Source organism: Gossypium hirsutum, chromosome D12 (assembly GCF_007990345.1).
Source record: "Gossypium hirsutum isolate 1008001.06 chromosome D12, Gossypium_hirsutum_v2.1, whole genome shotgun sequence".
Taxonomy (NCBI): Eukaryota; Viridiplantae; Streptophyta; class Magnoliopsida; order Malvales; family Malvaceae; genus Gossypium; species Gossypium hirsutum.
In genome coordinates this window covers 635,002-652,624 of record NC_053448.1, presented here as the reverse complement: position 1 = coordinate 652,624, position 17,623 = coordinate 635,002, and the positions used below count along the sequence as shown (strand labels likewise).

At 31.9% G+C, this 17,623-nt stretch overlaps 1 protein-coding gene across 1 annotated transcript; it reads right to left on the bottom strand.

Moving 5' to 3' along the window:
* Positions 1-13,894: 13,894 nt before the first annotated feature.
* LOC107936900 (probable inactive patatin-like protein 9) lies at positions 13,895-15,751 on the bottom strand. Its single transcript, XM_016869684.2, has 2 exons — positions 14,541-15,751; positions 13,895-14,338 (listed from the first exon to the last, which is right to left on the bottom strand). Exons 1-2 carry the CDS (start codon positions 15,468-15,470, stop codon positions 14,123-14,125), a joined length of 1,146 nt encoding a protein of 381 aa, XP_016725173.1. The 5' UTR covers positions 15,471-15,751; the 3' UTR covers positions 13,895-14,122.
* Between the last annotated feature and the right edge of the window lie 1,872 nt (positions 15,752-17,623).

Here is a 17,623-nt window from a genome sequence, read left to right as displayed (position 1 = left end):
TTGTGTAACAAAATTTTTTAAAAAAATTAGTAATTTTTGTGCAATTTTTTCCATGTCATTGGTACATAATTTAGGTAATTATTTTACCTTAAACTATGAACCCTAAATCTTGAACCCCGAATCTTGAGGTTCAAGGTTTGAGTTCGAGATTTAAGATTTAGGGTTCGAAGTTACAAGTTTAGGGTTCTAGGTTTGCGATTTAGAATTTGAGATTCTAGACCCAGGGTTTAAGTTTTGGGTTCGGGGTAAAAAAATTACTAAAATTATGTGTCAATGACATTGAATTTTTTGTTGCTGAAATGTTATTAAATAATTAAAATTAGACTATGAATAATATAGTAGGAAGGGTCCATAAAATATTTTCTCTATAAATAAATGTATCATAATAATTTCATGTCTTTAGAATTTGAAAATGCGAAAAATTCTGACTAAAATTATTCCCTTTTAAATAAGATAAAGTTGAAACCGACCTATGTATTGGAAAGGAGGCTGAAATTAAGATGGCGTGAAACCCAAATCAGGTCGAATCTATGGCTGATCACGACAGCACATTTTTTGTGCAAAATCAATATACACGAATGGCTTTGGAAGTCCATTTAATTTTGGTAAAAGAATTGGAATTTCTTACCGGAAAAAATATTAATATGGACTTTTGTTTTTGTTTAAATATATGAGAAAAATGATAAAAATTAGTAATTGTATCACACGCATATTCGATATTCGATATAAGGATTCTTTTACCAACAGTCAACCCCATTTGTTAGAATAGTTTCCATTAGGTCCCTGCACTTATATATCTGTGTTCATGTTTATTTTTGTAAAATAATAAAATAATAGGATTCGGCTCAGGATTGCTCATTTTTCATTACAGGGTTTCTCTGAATTTGAAAGTTATCACTTAGTAAGTTTCCGTATCAAGGCTCAATCCCATTAAAATTGTCGTGTACTCCTTTTAAAAATTTTAAAAATATAAATTAATATAATGGTAAATTTGCATTTTGCCTCTCCAAAATTTATGATTCATCTTTGCCCCTAAAGCAATTTTCTGACTTCGCCCTTGATGTGTGTATTTGGGAGAACCATATATATAAAATATAGATGTGTGTTTAAAAGTAACATTTGATGAACAATAAAAGATTTATTTAACAATTGAATCATAAGTTGAGTAGTAACTTATAGTAAAACTTTCATCGATCCTTGCTTGGTATTGAGTTGAATTTTTTTTATGTAAAAATATTGAAATTTATAAGAAAAAAATCAAATTAAAGTCTTTGTTAAAGTGATAAAATTGAGATTTTAAGGGAGTTGATGTCACGGGTTCAAACATTATGTGAGATTTTTATCGAATATACTAGAAAAAAAGTTAAAAACTATCTATAATTTATTTTGTGTATAAAAATATTTTTTAATAATTTCTTCAACTTAATTAATGTTTAATTAACTCATGATATCAATTCAATCAATTTAATCAAAATTCAATCCATTTCTATAAATACAAAAAAAAAAATCTTGTCTAGAAAGAGATATCTGTAAAGAGGCATTAAAAAAATCAAATAGTTAAAAAAAATATTGATCTTTTTTAATAATCTTGTTATAGGTTTTGATCATATCTGCTCTTTTTGACATGATGCCTAGAACTACCCATAACCCCTCGCTAATTCGCAAATAAAAGGATAATGTGTTTCAGCGCACTCGAACTCATGTCCTCCTACATTAGCAACAGTATCCATGCCAATCGAATTATGACTCAATGAGCTATAAAGTAATGCTAAAAAAGTGTTTCGTGAACAAAATCGCATAATTAATTGATATAATAATGAGAAAATGGCATGCCGATCCTAACAAACAATCGTTTAAATACATCGAGTAAAGTTAAAGTGATGGAGATCGAGTGATTACCAAACTTCACAACCAATAAATTTAATTTTTGTTTATACTCTTGGCATTATTTTCATTGAACTCCATTACCTTTTTTTGGGTAACAATGAGGTAAAAATACATTTTGTCATTCATTATCCACCTAATTGAGTGATTTTCCAATAGCACCCCAAAAAAAAGAGAGATGAGCATGGATGGTCCCTCACTTTTTGAGTGTGTACCCTACCTAGGCAAATGAATGGTATTCAAAAGCTTTTAGTAACCATTATGATTGAATCAATACTTTAATAGGCAAATTCCCTAAATAAAGGGATAAGAATGTATGTATGATGTCAACTAATTATAAGCCAATTAGGGTAGTTAGCTTGAAACATTTTGCAAGCATTTTTTAATATCATTATCTTTCAATAACCTTTTTGGCTTCGTCTACTATTGGGTGCTTGGGAGGGGCATTAAACTGTTCTTTTTATTGCTTTGGTCATTATATAGCAAAAGTGTGTACATGAAAGAAACTTTTTTTGTGGTTGTTGTTGTTGTTTTGAGTTGGAAATGGACAAATATTCTTAATGAAGACTATATAGTTTGAGTCTTAAAGTGAGTTTGGATGGGTGGTGCGTTTACCTGCTGTTAGTGTAAAAACAGCGATGGCGGTTAGATTAGATACTGTAGCGATACTGTAACGTGAGATAAAAAGTAAGCTAAACGCACCGCACCGCACCCAATCGCCTATCCAAACCCACCCTTAATGTGGGGTGGTCTTTGATTGTCTCCCCACACACACAAGAAAACAAAAAAAAAAAAATGCATCACTTGAACCTTACACCACTCTTCCTCTCCTTCATATTCTACACTCAAAATAACTTTGCTCTTAATCATATTGGAATTTCTTATATTATGTGGTTTTCATCACTTGAATAGGATTGCTCACCAACCATTTTCTTCAACTTTATGATAAAAAAAACATTGCAGATATTATGGTTTAAACCCAAACTTATAAAATGTCGTATTTTATAAATAATTGTATAATCAACCATTGTTAAACGTAATGAGAAGTTACGTTGTATACTTTTCTTGAAAGTAATATTATTGAGAAAAATAAGTATAAATATCGAAATAATTCTATAAATTAAAAAAAAACTATCATACTTCATCATTATTTTTTTGTTTTTAAATAAGGTGGTCGAACTACGAATTATTATATAATTAATTTTTGCTTAGCAAGCCAAGGCTAGAAACCTAACACCCTTGATTCCCTTATCCTTTTTCATGATGTTATGTACCTTCCACTAAATCTCTTTGGGTAGAAGAAAACTAGTTTATTAAGCTTAATCTTTATAGAGAAATAAAAAGGGTGGTGGAATCTTGCTTTACTAAAAGAATAAAACAAACTCTTAAGTGCCCCTTAAAATAAGCACCCCATGCCCATTGGATAAACCAAATAATTAAGTGGTGATGAAAAAGCCTACTAACAATAAGGGAGATGCTAGCTACTCAAAAGCTTTTTCAACCTTAATTTATAGCCATAACCAAGAAAAAAAAATCTCAACAAGATTAATACATGTCAATCTTAAGTGGAGCTTCCCTAGGGTGGAATCTACTCTTTCTTTTCACATAGTTCTTAGTGGCCTCTTGTATATATAAATGTTAAAAGAAAACACTTTCATATGTGTTTTAGTACAAATACCTGATATTTTTCATTGCTTAAATCCTAATCATTAGAATTTTACATGCACTAATGGTAATGCTTAGAAGTTCTTTCATTCCTGTTTTTTTAGAAAGTTGATAGTTACCTTTTCAATATTGAATTAAGAGTTTTTAAAGAAGATTTAGCTTAATGATAAGTTGAGATTTCGAGAATTTTGATATCCTTGAGTTTCACATTGGGTAATTCAAGTTTGGCATTACAACAAATTTGTCAATCAGTGACGCATTTTTAGTATAACGCTTGAAATAATGTCATAAAATATACTACAAATGTGACGAAAATAAATAATCTTCACGTTTAATGATTGATTGTATATCTTAGATGAAAATTTCAAAAAAGTCTTAAGTTTTTGTCACTATATGTTTGGAGCCAAAATTTTAACTCAAAAAATTTGGTGGGAAATATTTTTATGACGTCTTGACAAAATTGTGATGATTTTTTTATCATCACCAATGTAAATTCTTATTAGTGGCGAATTTATATTATTTTATATTTTAAGAATTTTTTCCTTCTTTATGTCATTATTATTAGTAGGTTTTGTTTGTGATAATTTGATTTGTCGTATTTATAATACATAAAAAGTGATGCATTACTTTTATCACAAAAAAATAGGTTTAACATGACAAACACAATAAATTGTCACTCTTTGTTATTTTTTTTTATATTTTATGTAACGATTTCATGAAACATCATGGTATTGTGTCACTTTATCACATCCCAAAAATCGGGTTAGTAGAAATTAAGTTGGTGAAATCAAAAGAGGGCACGTCTTGTTTTTGGTTTAAGGATTGTGAATTTTTTGTAAAGTGAATTGATCTGGTTCAATGGTGATGTGTTATATATGAGTGTTTAAGGTCTTGTATTTGAATCCTTTCCCTTGAATTTTTATTATTTTTGTCTCTATCTTTAAATCTGAACGTCTGACCTTAATTTAATTCTCGCGCAAGTTTAATAAGAATGTGCTGGTTGGTTCAATGGTAATACTTTAGCTTACCCTTGGTCTTGTGTTTAAGTCATTGCGTTTGCAAAATGGAAATATATTTTTGGTCTCATGTGTTGTGCTACTTTGTGTTAGTAGTTGAGTTCAATTCGAACTTTGGGAAAAATCTGATAAGTTATCAAAATCAACCAGTTGGTTGGATATTACCATTTATTATTATTGGGATGTAATACTCCAAACTCGGCCCAAATATTATGATCGGATTTTGAGAAATTACATTGACTTGTTTAAAAAATTTTGATTTAATCAAACTTAGAGTGCGTTTAGAAAGCATAAATTTTGGCAAAACTCTTACAAAAGTTTAGAAGAGCTTATGTTCAGAAATGCGTATTTTAACCCATAATTTAATTTTGAAATCGTGTGATTTGAAAGTATTAATTTTGGCAAATCGTTTCCTGTTTTAAGGAAACGTTCGTTGAAAACTATTTATTCACTTACGGAAAAGCACTTAAGTGTTTACTTAATTTTGCAACGGAAAAATTTCATAGTTTTAGTTTTGAAAACCAAATTTTAGTTTGATAATTCAAACGATTTTGTAGTTTAACTTTGAAAATATCAAAATCCAACAAACAAAACAAAAACCAGAACAAAGCCCAAAAACAGTTTTACAGTCCAAAAATCCAAAAAAAAAAATGCAAACGTAAACCATCATATTAAATGAACCGAGAAACAATTTGAGCTCCCGCACGCCGTTTGTTTTTAAACTCAAAGAATACTTGAAAAGTCAGAGATAAAACAAAGGGGTGAGCTATAAAGCTCACTGTATAACTAAACTCAAATAGAGATCACACATAACACAATATACAAATCAGAGTATCACAAAGAAATTCATAATGATGAATTAAACAGAATAGAGAATGCATGATTATGTAAATGCGGTATTTTTCAAAAAATCATCATGTAGATTTTTTTTAGAAAATTTCCTACCCAACTCTGCTACACACCAAAATAGAGTTCCCCAGAACTCGTCCAACCAAATGACACCAACAGATAATTGTGGACAATACAACCAGAGTTGCAGTTAAAACTGCTAGATCAGATCTTTGTGGTCAAACGACCATATTGCAGCCAAGCTGCCAAACAGAATTGTGGGTAAACCACCAGATAGTGCAGATCATTAAACTGTCAAAACTTTCTCCTTACCATATTATCCCAACCCCATGTAATGTGTCATGACATGCATATATAGAACCAGAATAACAAGCATATAAGACATGCTGATGTATAATAACTGAAATCAAAAGGCATGGGAGTCCACGCTTTACAGAATAGATTTATCAAATCTCACTGAAAACACATTAGTTTTGCCATGAAGTCACATGCATGGTTACATAACAGATTCAGAGATATACAAATTAACATATTCTGACTTCACATGCTCACATCCAGATATAGTAACACAAAAACAAGCCGTCAGAATTGACAGAACACATATCATATATGTATAAATCACACACCTTAAACACAACACTCACAAAAAATATTAACATATATATTATTTCAAGTCTTATTTAAGTAGTATAGACCCTACAGAGAGTTTAATTACGAATCACGAATCAAATCGAGCTTAAATAGAAATTTTAAAAAATGGGTCCACACGTCTGTGTGGGCCATACGACTTAATTGACCAGGTCGTATGGCTCACACGGCCTCACACACGACCGTGTGGCCTATAGGCTCGTGTGGCCCACACGATCCATTTGACCTAAATCGTGTGGTTCACACGGTCAAGCATACGGTCTGGTACACGGTCGTGTGGCGTCAACAATCCACTTATCAAAAGTTTTTAAACTGTTTGCTGCATGTTTCCCCTCACCTTTATTCTTTTCTTTTCTTTTATTATTTTTTCCCCACGTTTTGTTCACTTTTGGCTTTTTTGTGATTTTTCCTTCTATCCCCTTTCCATTCTACTTAGATTCTTTCTTGTGGTTGCTACCTTAGTCCCTATCATATTTAATGTCATCGTCCTTTTGCCAATTAATCCATGGTAACTTTGCGTGGTAAGTATTTCAGAATTAGATTCCTGAGTTTGTTATGGGTAAAAGCTTCGAATGTTTTCATTGAGTGTTTTTATCGTTGAGTTATAATGGGTATTTTGTAATGTTGGTTAGGCAAGGGACGTGGATTTTTGGATCCTCCAATGAATTAAACTCTCGTTGGCTACTATTTTTACAAAGGTAAGTGGATGAAAGTTCAATTAAGGGCTGGATTCATTAGTTTGTGTTAACGATTTGTTTGTGGTCGATGTATCAACAGTTTTTAGAAAAACATTTATTTATTATTTATTAAGAAACGATGATTTAGGTACTAGAATTGCTGTTGTGGTGTCAACATCAACAAATAGTCAGGTGTGTATCAGAAAACTTAAAAAAAGTGAACGACGCGAAGTCGTAAAACTCACTATCGACATCACACGACCATATGGTAGGTCATGTAGGTTAGACAACCGTGTGGACCACACGGGTTGGCTATTTAGGTCGTCTAGGTCACACGGGTATGTGTAGGTCGTGAGTTAGGCCATGTAGGCCACACGAGCATGTGGGCCCATTTTCAAGAAAATTGTTACTTGGGGTTGTTTTGATCTGTGATTCGTAATTAGACTTTTTGTAGGGTTCATACTATTTAATAAGACTTGAAAAAAATGTACCAGTTAATATGTTTCTGTAAGTGATGTGTTTAAGGTATGTGAATTATATCTATATGATCTGTATTTTGATGGTATGTTTTCATTTTGCTATGTTGAGTATGAGCATATGATGTTTGAATCTGTTAAATTTGTGTATATTTGAATTATGCTATATGACCATGCATGTGACGTTATGGCAAAATTGATTTGTTTTTGTTGAATTGTGACATGTCTGTTCTGTTAAAGCATGGAATGCCATACCTTCTGGTTTCTGATATTGTACGACTGCACGTCTTACATGCTTTTCATTCTAATTCAGTATATGCATGCCATGCCACATTGCATAGGGTTTGGATAACATGGAAAGGAGGAAGTTCTAGCAATTTAATGATCTGCACTATCTAGTGGTTTACCCACAATTCTGTCTGGCAGCTTGTCTGCAATTATGGTGGCTTGACCACTATGTTTGTTCTGGCAGCTTGGTTGCAATATAGTGGCTTGACCACATGTATCCGATTTGGAGGTTTTAATTGCAACTCCGATGGCATTGAGCACAATTATCTGTTGGTATGATGGGATGGATGAGTTGTAGGGAATTCTATTTGGTGTGTAGCAGAGTTGGGTAAGAAGTTTTCTGAAAATTCTGCATTATGTTTTTTCTGAAAAATACTGCATTGGCATAAGCATGCAATCTTAGTTTTGCTCAGTTGATCGATATGAAATTCTCTGTAATTTTGTGATTTAATTGTTGTGTTATATGTGTTCTTTGTTTGAGTTTAGTTACACATCAAGCTTTATAGCGCACCCTTATGTGTTTGATTTTTTAGGTAATCAACAATCTTAGGATCGGACTGTGTGTGGGAGCTCAGATTTGTTTTCTCGTTTATGTTTGTTTGATTTACTATTAATTAAGTTTCTGGACATTTGGTTTCTGGACTAAGTGTTCGGATTTAAATTTTGGGTTTAGGGTATTGTTATTTAATTAAAGTTTTTCGGCATGGTTTCTGTTAATAAACAATCAATGTTGGGCTTTCAAAATTAAACAAACTAATAATTTTCCGCTTCTTTTCTAAATAAATGATTAAGCGATTATGTTGTGAAATAAGTGATTTTGAAACTTGAGATTTTTCTAAAACTCATAAGAGCTTAGCTAAAATTTAAGATTTTTGATCACACGTGATTTTTAAGTTGGATTTTAAATTGGTTTTTCAAATGTGTTGAGGCAACTTCTCCAAATTCTGCCATAACGTCTAGGCCAAATTTAAGGTGTTCCACATTAGTACAAGAATTATCACAAAAAGATAAAAAAAATTGTTGTTTGTTGCTAATTCAAAAATTTATTAGTAACGAATGTTGAAATGTGTTGTTTTACTAATAAATTTTTAATCTCATTCTCCTTATCGTAAATACATTTAGTGGGTGACAGTTTAAGTTGGAAATTACTATGATGCAAATATAATGACACCCATTCATATGACATTATAAGTAGCATTGTAACATAAATGGAAACATAATAAAAATGAGGCGTTCAACTTCAGGCACCCATTGATTTTTATTTTTATTTTCATACTCATAGAATGATTATTTCTATCTTTAATTTTTGCGTAGTTAAACTCCAAAAAACCCTAAAAAACGAGATAAATCGATAAAGATAGTCTTTCTCGATTCATTTAATAAGCATGAAATACACGTAAAGTGATTTTGAGTAATATATAATTCACCTTAATTAAAATAATATATATAATATTAATTTCTATACATGTAAACAAATCAGATAACCTTCAATAAGAAATTATGAGGTATATAAGATTTTAAAGATCAGAAATAAAAATACCAGATTTATGATTCAATAAAAAATAAGTTGATTTATTTAAAAGTAGAGACAACCCAATGAAATTTGCATTCATGTGGATGGTCAAAATGCCTAAGAATATTTCAATCAAATGAGTTAGTGGGTTTTGACATTGCAAAGTGTTTATTTATCTATTTATTTATTTTAATTGTTGCACAGATTAAAGGTGGGTTTGATGAGTGGTACATTTATCTGTGGTTAGTATAAAAATAGCCATAACGGTGAGTTTATATATTTTATTGATACTGTAACGTGAAATAAAAAGTAAGCCAAACGCACCCCACTACACCCCACCGCCCATCTAAACTTACCCTCACTAATGCACTTTATAACCTTCTCAAAATAATGGAAAAGAATATTACAAGAAGCAATTCTATGAGTATGCACAAAAGTTTTGAAAGAAGTGTCTATTTTTAGACCATTGTTTGATTAAGTAAAAGGTAAACCATCAAAATAATCACTTTTGTTTACCTGCGGTTATATTTTGGTCATTTATGTTTGAAATGTTACGTTTTAGTTATTTATGTTAACGTGTTGTAACATTTTAGTTATTGAGTCGTTAATTGTCATTAATGGTGTAACGATAAGCTGATGTGGCACGTTAAATCATCATTTCAAACAAAATTTTTATGTTAAATTATACAATTGGTCTCCGTATTTTTTCGTTTTGAGCAAATTAACTTTTTTCTTTTATGTTCTTTTAACTTTCTTTTTTTTTTCCTTTCTTTTTCATTCTCTTCTGCTTCTTCCTCTGTTTTTCTCCATTCTCCATCTTTTTTAATGTAGTTTTTCTATGTTTTCCATTTGTTAAAGCTAAAGGGGAAGAAGAAAAGGGGGAAGTAAAAAATAAAAGTATATGGACTAATTTCAAACATAAGTGACTAAAATATAATCCGAGATAAATAAAAATGACTATTTTGATAGTTTACCCTTGACTACAAGAATAAGCTTGCTAATGATTATATTTTTCTTTTACATGAAGCATTTCATACCCTTGATTCATTATTTACGTGACATCCATGTGGCAAACCTCGTGTATGCCACGTTAGCAATTAATTACTAAAAAAATATTTTTTTTAAATTATACTTTAAAAATAATGTTAATAATTTTTAAAATATTTGTTGAATGTTTAAAATTTTAAAAATTAATTAATTACTGATGTGGCATTCATGTGTATGTCACGTCAGCAAAGTTAACAAACGTTAACTTATTCATCTATTTTTGCAGTGATTTGACAAAGAACATAAATTTAAGTGCTAAAAGAGCCAAAAATTTTAAATGGATAGTTAAAATGAATTTTTTTTTATAAAGTTGAAGGATCAACTAAATCATTGCGTTACATTTGCGATGAAGCGCCGTAACAATACAAAAAAAAAATACCAAAATGATCAAGAGTAATCAATCAAAGATTTTCTAGATTTTAATAGGCGAAGAGAGATCAATATTTTTATATGTAAATCAATTTATCTTATATAAAATATATTTTCAAATTTTATGTGATCAATTGATCTCGCAATCATGCATGTATTTTTGTGAATGTATGCAAGTATATTGTGTGTATTAGATGTTGAATATTAAATGTGTTATTGATAACACTCGTATTTAGAGTTGTTTTAGTATAGTTTTTATATTTTTTTAGGAGATAATTTTAGCATTTAGATTAGTTTCTAGTGCATTTTTATAGTTTTTTGATTAATTATATTTTGTTTAATGTTTATCTTTTTTAGAGTTTGTTTGGATTTACTTGATATTTTTCTCTCTACATTGTAAGTTTCGAATAAAGAATGGAATACTTGAAGCATAGGGTAAAAAATAATGATGAGAAGTCTTCTGCTCCACTGGATTTCAATGAGGTGGAGCACAATCTTCAATTTAGAATTTTCAAACAACAAGCAATCTGCTCCACTGCAATTATGCGCCCGGTGGAGTAGAAGGATAAAAACCCTATAAATAAGGGGTGACTTGATTTAAGAAGAAAAGAGAGGAAAAAGAGCAGAAATTAACTTGGAGGCTAAGAAACAATTCTCTCACACCAAAAGGAACTTCAAGCTTGCAAAGACGAAAAGGAAAAGAGATCTGAAGCACTCGGCATTAAGTGGATAATTATTTTTTCTTTCTAGATTTTTTCTTTTTACTTTTTATCAATGCAAGTTCGTTTTGAATTTCTTCTTGTGATGTTTTCTCAGCTCAACATGAACTGAACTCTATTTTATTGGAGCGATGATGGATCATGCTTTTAGTTAATTAATTTGTTTTCTCTTCAATTGTTTCGATTCTTGTCAATTATTTATCCAGTCTTGTGCTTATTTAATATGCTTGTTTGACCACCAAGTTGCATTAATTTGATAATCTTGATTTGTCTTTGAAGAGAAAATTAAGGTTTAGATTTAGACTGAATAGATTAAGATTAACTTTAGTAGCGTCGACAAACGAGTTAACTTGCCGTTAGTATAGGAATATACTTAATGTCCTAATCAACCCAATAGGTTTGATCGTAGTAACTTTACCCAACTTGTCTAACATGAGAATATAGCTAATGGAGAAAGGAGATTAATTTAACTAGATACGGGAAGAGTTTAGTTACTACCGCCGAATCCTAAGTTAATAATTATATAGATTGAACAATTGAGCGAGAGATAATTGATTAACTAATCAAACTATCAATTTTTAATTCCATCATAATGTAATATAAGTGAGTGAGTAGTGGGATTGTCTCATCTCATCTAATGCCAACGCATGCAACGCAAGTGGGGGAGAAGGGAGAGAGAGTAGATGCCTGCAAATCATCACCCACCAAACCTACCTACCTACCAAAAGTAGAACAAAAAATTTTCAGAGGATCATGCTATAAATGAAATGATTCAGTGTAAAAATTGCCCCCTTTTTGTTAATGATTTTACAGTGGATGAAAGATATTATGTAACAGTAAGAGGATTTGATTCCTCTTCAAGGTCTATTCTTGTGTTTGCATCCACAACTACGGAAAACAAAAGGGTTGAGATTTGGGAAATAATGGATTGGTTAAAAAGGAAAACAGAAGTTTTTTGTATTTAATGCTGGACCCATTTGGCATCCCAATGGGGTCTTGTTTGCCAGTTCGTCCTCGTCCTTTCTGCTTCAACTTCCAACCTATTTTTCCATAGTTGTGATGAATTTTGGTAGCTCAGCTGTATGCATCTGGATTCTAGCTAAATTTTCAATTCCTTTATTTACTTATTTCAACCTTTTAGGTAAATTGCTGAAATTTTAGTAGACCACTTGCTCTAGCCAATTGTATGTATATGTTGGTCAAGGCATGTCATTAATGTCAAAGAGGGCCAAATCTTTCCCACTTACAAGTCAATCACTAAACAATATTATTCATCTTTTGCTAGTTTTCGTTTAAAATCAGAATGAAGTTTTTTCATACAAGGAGTTGTTCAATAAGTTTTTTTATTTAGGTTACTATCATCCTTACTTAGAGGTGAAGTCGAAATTAGAAATTTATTTTAAGGCGTCAAGATCAAATTATAAACTTTTAAATTATAATATTTTGCGAAATTACACGAAAAGAAAATTCTGTCTAGGAGAGTGGGTAAAAAGCGAAACTGTTTGCTATTCTTCCAATCTTTCCTGGGAATTTAACTTAGTGCGGTTTCGTCAATTTTCTTCCTGTTTATTTTCCGATCAGATTTCCGATCATCTGCTTTTGTTGTTCGGCTTCCATTCCTTTCGAGAAGAGCAATGTCAATTGTGTTCCACCTTCTTTGTTCGGATGTATGAATATTGATTACACCGATTATGACAAATTTGCTTCTAATACAATGGTTCTTCCACGGCACAGTGATTGCTATTTTATTTACACTCAAGTTGTTTTTTGTCAGCGCTAACAATTTTGTTTTGCAGCAGTATATTTCCAACAATTTTACTATTAAACTAACTTATAATTTTAGAAACATCCCTTGGCACCGTCCTTTCTCAAAGGTCTACACTCAATTCGTATTCCTTTCGTCCTAATACTCAACCAGATCAATTACAATAACAATAGTTATGACATTCCTAATAAAACCATCTCTTGATTTATCAAAATATTAATGAATACTCAATAAACTGAATCAACCCGTATTGAGATATATAAGAATTTCCGGGTAGACTTGTTAATATTATTATTAATTCATGAATTGTTGTTTAGCCATTAGAGAAAGATATGGGGTGGTCCTTAAATTGGAACTTGTTTATAACTTGAATGTAGGGATGTGATGGAATAACACTCTTTTTTAACTTCTTATGGACTCCCTTCCTAAACTAATTAACCATGAATCCATCTTGCCTAGAGGACCACTTCATAATTCTCATCATTTGCACTTCACATTAGGTTCTTATGGTGACTATTTTTATATTTCATTTATATTATTATATTGTGAATGAGATATTTTTGTTTATAACACATAAATTCTTCAACAAAGTGTGAGTGTTTTTCTTTTTTCTTTTTTTAAGAAAATAATGTAAAAGCGCATTAATAAACAAAATATAAATTACACCAACTAATAGTAATGATTTTAATACATAATTAATAAATATTTTTTTATTATACGAGTATATACAATATTTTTAGAATCGAATTGGTAACCGAACTAATTAGACCATCGATTTTCAATCTGATTAATTTAAAATAAATAAATAAATATTAAATAAAATTATAAAATTTAATTCAACTAATTAATTTATCGACTTTATCGATTTACAATGTTAACCGATTTTTGTCGCTCTTCAAATCAATACCTCAAATGTCTGAGGTATATTTATAATGATATATTTTGAAATTTGGAGTATTTAAAGGAAAGAAACTTTAATTTGGTAATATAGTGACGTGTCATTCATTTAAATCATTATTAACTCAATACTTCAGTACATTTGGCTAAGTAGCAGCTATTTTTTATCCAAAGTAGGGCAGTTAAAAAGTAGATCTTGAGGAGGTTTGTTCCATATTTCAACTTACAAATGGAGGGTTAAAAGAGGAAAACCAAAAGGAGTGGGTAAAAAGAAGAAAACAGAGGAGAACAAATATTTAAAATGAGTAGCTAACGGCCGTTTGCTAGTGGGCTGACGGCTGATTCCTTGCAGGGGCTTGGGGGGAGGCTGGTTTTTCCGGAAGCAACAAGGCGTTGCACAAAGCTTTCAATTCTATTTCCGTTAGTCTCTGTCAGTAACCTCTTCCCGCCAAACGGTAACGACTCGACCCCTCTTTCCTTCAGTACCTCCTCCATTCTCATCCTTCCACTCCCCAGTCCGTTTGCCTGCACGTTACAAACCGTCAAATGTGGTGTGGTGGGTCAAATATTAAATCCAAAATTTTAAAAAAAAATCGTTTAAATCTGTTTGGCTACCGAGAAACCTGAGTAAAATTTACGTTGTTTAACAATGGATTAAAAAGTTTCTTTAAGAACCAAACAGAGCATCGAAGGGAGTAGAGGAAGAAAAGGTTGATGATATGTATACCTGAATTCGAACATAGTCAGTACGGTTCCAACAGAAAGCGTTCCCCAACATCTGGTCCACCGTCTCCGAGACACCGTCAAGCACAATGTCAACGACGGAAGAAGTGGAGCATTCGCCGTTACTACCGACCTTCGACCTTCCGCACGACGGACCGTTGCCTAAAGACAAAACCATCAAATCCTCAACGCCGTTAACGGAAGGGAAATCTCTCTTGTTATGGAGCACGTGCGTTACCGCGGCGGCGGTAGGGTTGTTCATGACCAGACCGCCGTCCACGGCATAGCACGATGTCTTGCCGTCGATGGATGACAATTGGAAAGGTTTGAAGAGGCTTGGAGTGGCTGACGTGGCGCGGCACACTTTCCAAAGCTCGAAGTTGAAGCTAGGTGATCCGGAAGCGTCGGCGCGAGAGAAAACAAAGGGTGCTGAACTGTTGAGGTCAAAGCAAGGAACCAGGAGAGGCTTACACGTGTCCTTCAGTGTCAAAACCGTTCCGTCTTCTCTCCTAAACATTTCCTTCAGCACCTTATCCATGCTCTTACCGGAGAATTTTTTCCGACGGTGAAGAACTCCGGCGAGCTTATTGACTCTAAAGAGCCGAGAGTTGTTCAGCGTGATAAACTTAACAGCTTCTCTAGCAGTGAAAAGTGGATGGCCAGTTCCATCGTCGGCAGAAAGCATAGCAGCAAGGATAGCACCGACGCCAGTGCCGGAGATCATATCGAAGAAATCAGCAATTTGAGCATACGGATCACCGGTTTTGAGTCGGATCTGGTCTTCAAGGTGGATAAGAGCAGCAGCAGCGACAATGCCAGTCGTTCCACCACCATCGATACTAAGGATTCGAATCTTCTTAGTAGGTTCACAGTGAGATAGCCATTTCTGCTCCAGTTTCGTGAAGATCTCGAAAGTTGCCTTACTTTGCTCCATTTTAGAACAAATTAGTTTTCCTTTCGGTCACCAATTAGCATTAATGGTGACGATAAGCAAGAAATACAATGCTTCACTATCTCTCTGACTCCAAATAGTGATTTATCAGTTTTGTGTGTGAGCACTGAGTTGAGTTAGAAACGGGGGTGAGCGAAGGGACGAGTGAGGAGGATATATGAATAGGGGAAATAGGACTGTTTGTTTGGGCTTTAGCTCTGTGCTGCTGGTTCTCTTTATATATGCTGAGTGCTTCACTGCTTCTTCGATTGTTCTTTCCATTTTTGTCGTTTTATTTATTTAATTATTTGTGTATGTTTTACTGAGAGTTTACTTTCTCAGTGGTGGTGAGAGAGTCGTACGTGTTTGGACTGTCCTCGCACGTGTTCTTATTGGGTTAAGCGAAGCGCCAACTTCGGCTCGGCTTCCGCTTCCCTCCTTTCTTTAATGCTTTTGTCAAATCTCTTTTACCTTTACTTTTTTTATTTTTTTTACATAACAAATATATTTAATTATTTTTTATTAATTTATTAAAAATCTTATCACACGCCCCAAAATAGCATATCCAAATTATAAGAAATCTCATAGAAGCCACAAGTGCGGAATTTACACCTTCCAAATTTATATTTGTTTGGGTATGGAAATAAATCACAAATACGATACAAGTAATAAACGCTCAAGTTTCCTTTGGGTCCCCCAATTCCAATATGATCTCCACGCCTCATTAGCCCATACGGCTCCCGAAAGAATTCTTATGGTTAAAAAGATAAACCTTAGACTAATAATATGATAACTCCAACTATCAAATTGTTGAGTCAATTGATATCTGTAATAATTTTTAGACGAAAGAAAATAAGTGTTTAGTAAAACATTGCTTCTTTGAGAGTGTAGAAACAACAAATATGGAAGATAAATGTGTATTTATAAATAATAAAACACATGAAATATATACGATATTAATAATTATCTTATTATGATTAAATTTTGATTAATTTATTATATTTAAAACTCTGCATGATGAGATTAAAATTCCGATACTCAAACACCGAAGACCTTAGCTTTTGACAATTATAAAATATTAACTATTGATTTATAAAAAGAGCTTAATTATTAGTAGTAAAAGTTTTATCACACGTGTACATGTATGTTTAAAAACAACATACAATAACTAATGAAATGTAAGATTTGAAATTAATAACAGTAACACGTATGCAATGTCAAAAATAAAATAAAAATAGTTTAAATTGTGAGTAAAAGGAAATTTAAATAGGTAAACAAAAAAATTGTAAATGCACTCTAATATTTATTATGGTATTCAGGGCGAATCTAGGGGCTAGCAGGGGCTTGGCCCCCTGAAATGGAAAATTTTTCATTTTGGCCCTTTAAAATTTTAAATTAGTAAAGCTAAAACTACATTTTGGCTCCCTAAAAATGATAAAATTTTGATTTGATCTTTTAAAAATTGTATTTTTACTATTGTAAAAATTACAATTTAATTTCGGCCCCCCTAAAAAGAATTTTTGGCTTCGCCCCTGATGGTATTGCCATTTTTCTTGAGCTGGTATCGAGTTTACTTATGACATTAGCTCAATAAATATACAAACAATGTGGGTAAAACAATTTGTGTAATAACATCGGAACGCATCAAGATATCGGGATAAAGCTTTGTTAAAGTGGTAAAAGAATTTGTATAGATGCTAATAATATGGGTTTAAATATCAACATTCGTATATTTTTTTTCATTAGTTTCTTTTAATAAGAAAAAACAGATAAAAATACCATCATAACTATATAACTTATTTAAGATATGTAACGATAGTTTAGTAATTTCATTGATTGAGCTGATGTCGAATAAGTTTATTAATATATAGTTGATTGAATCATGGGATTATTTACCTTTGATATTATCCCATGTGAAACAAACAGAATTTTCTTAATTTTTAATTTAAAAACCGAATCAATGTAGAAACACAGTTGAAGCAGCTCATTAATTTTTATATTTTTTTAAGAGTTTAATGCTATCGATATCATCGCCATTTCAATTTCAAATTTTGTTGTTTTGAATTTTCAAAATTTTAATTTTAGATTATTATTGAAGTACAAATATAACTATTTTTAGGGTGAGTTTGGATAGGCGGTGTGTTTACCTGCGGTTA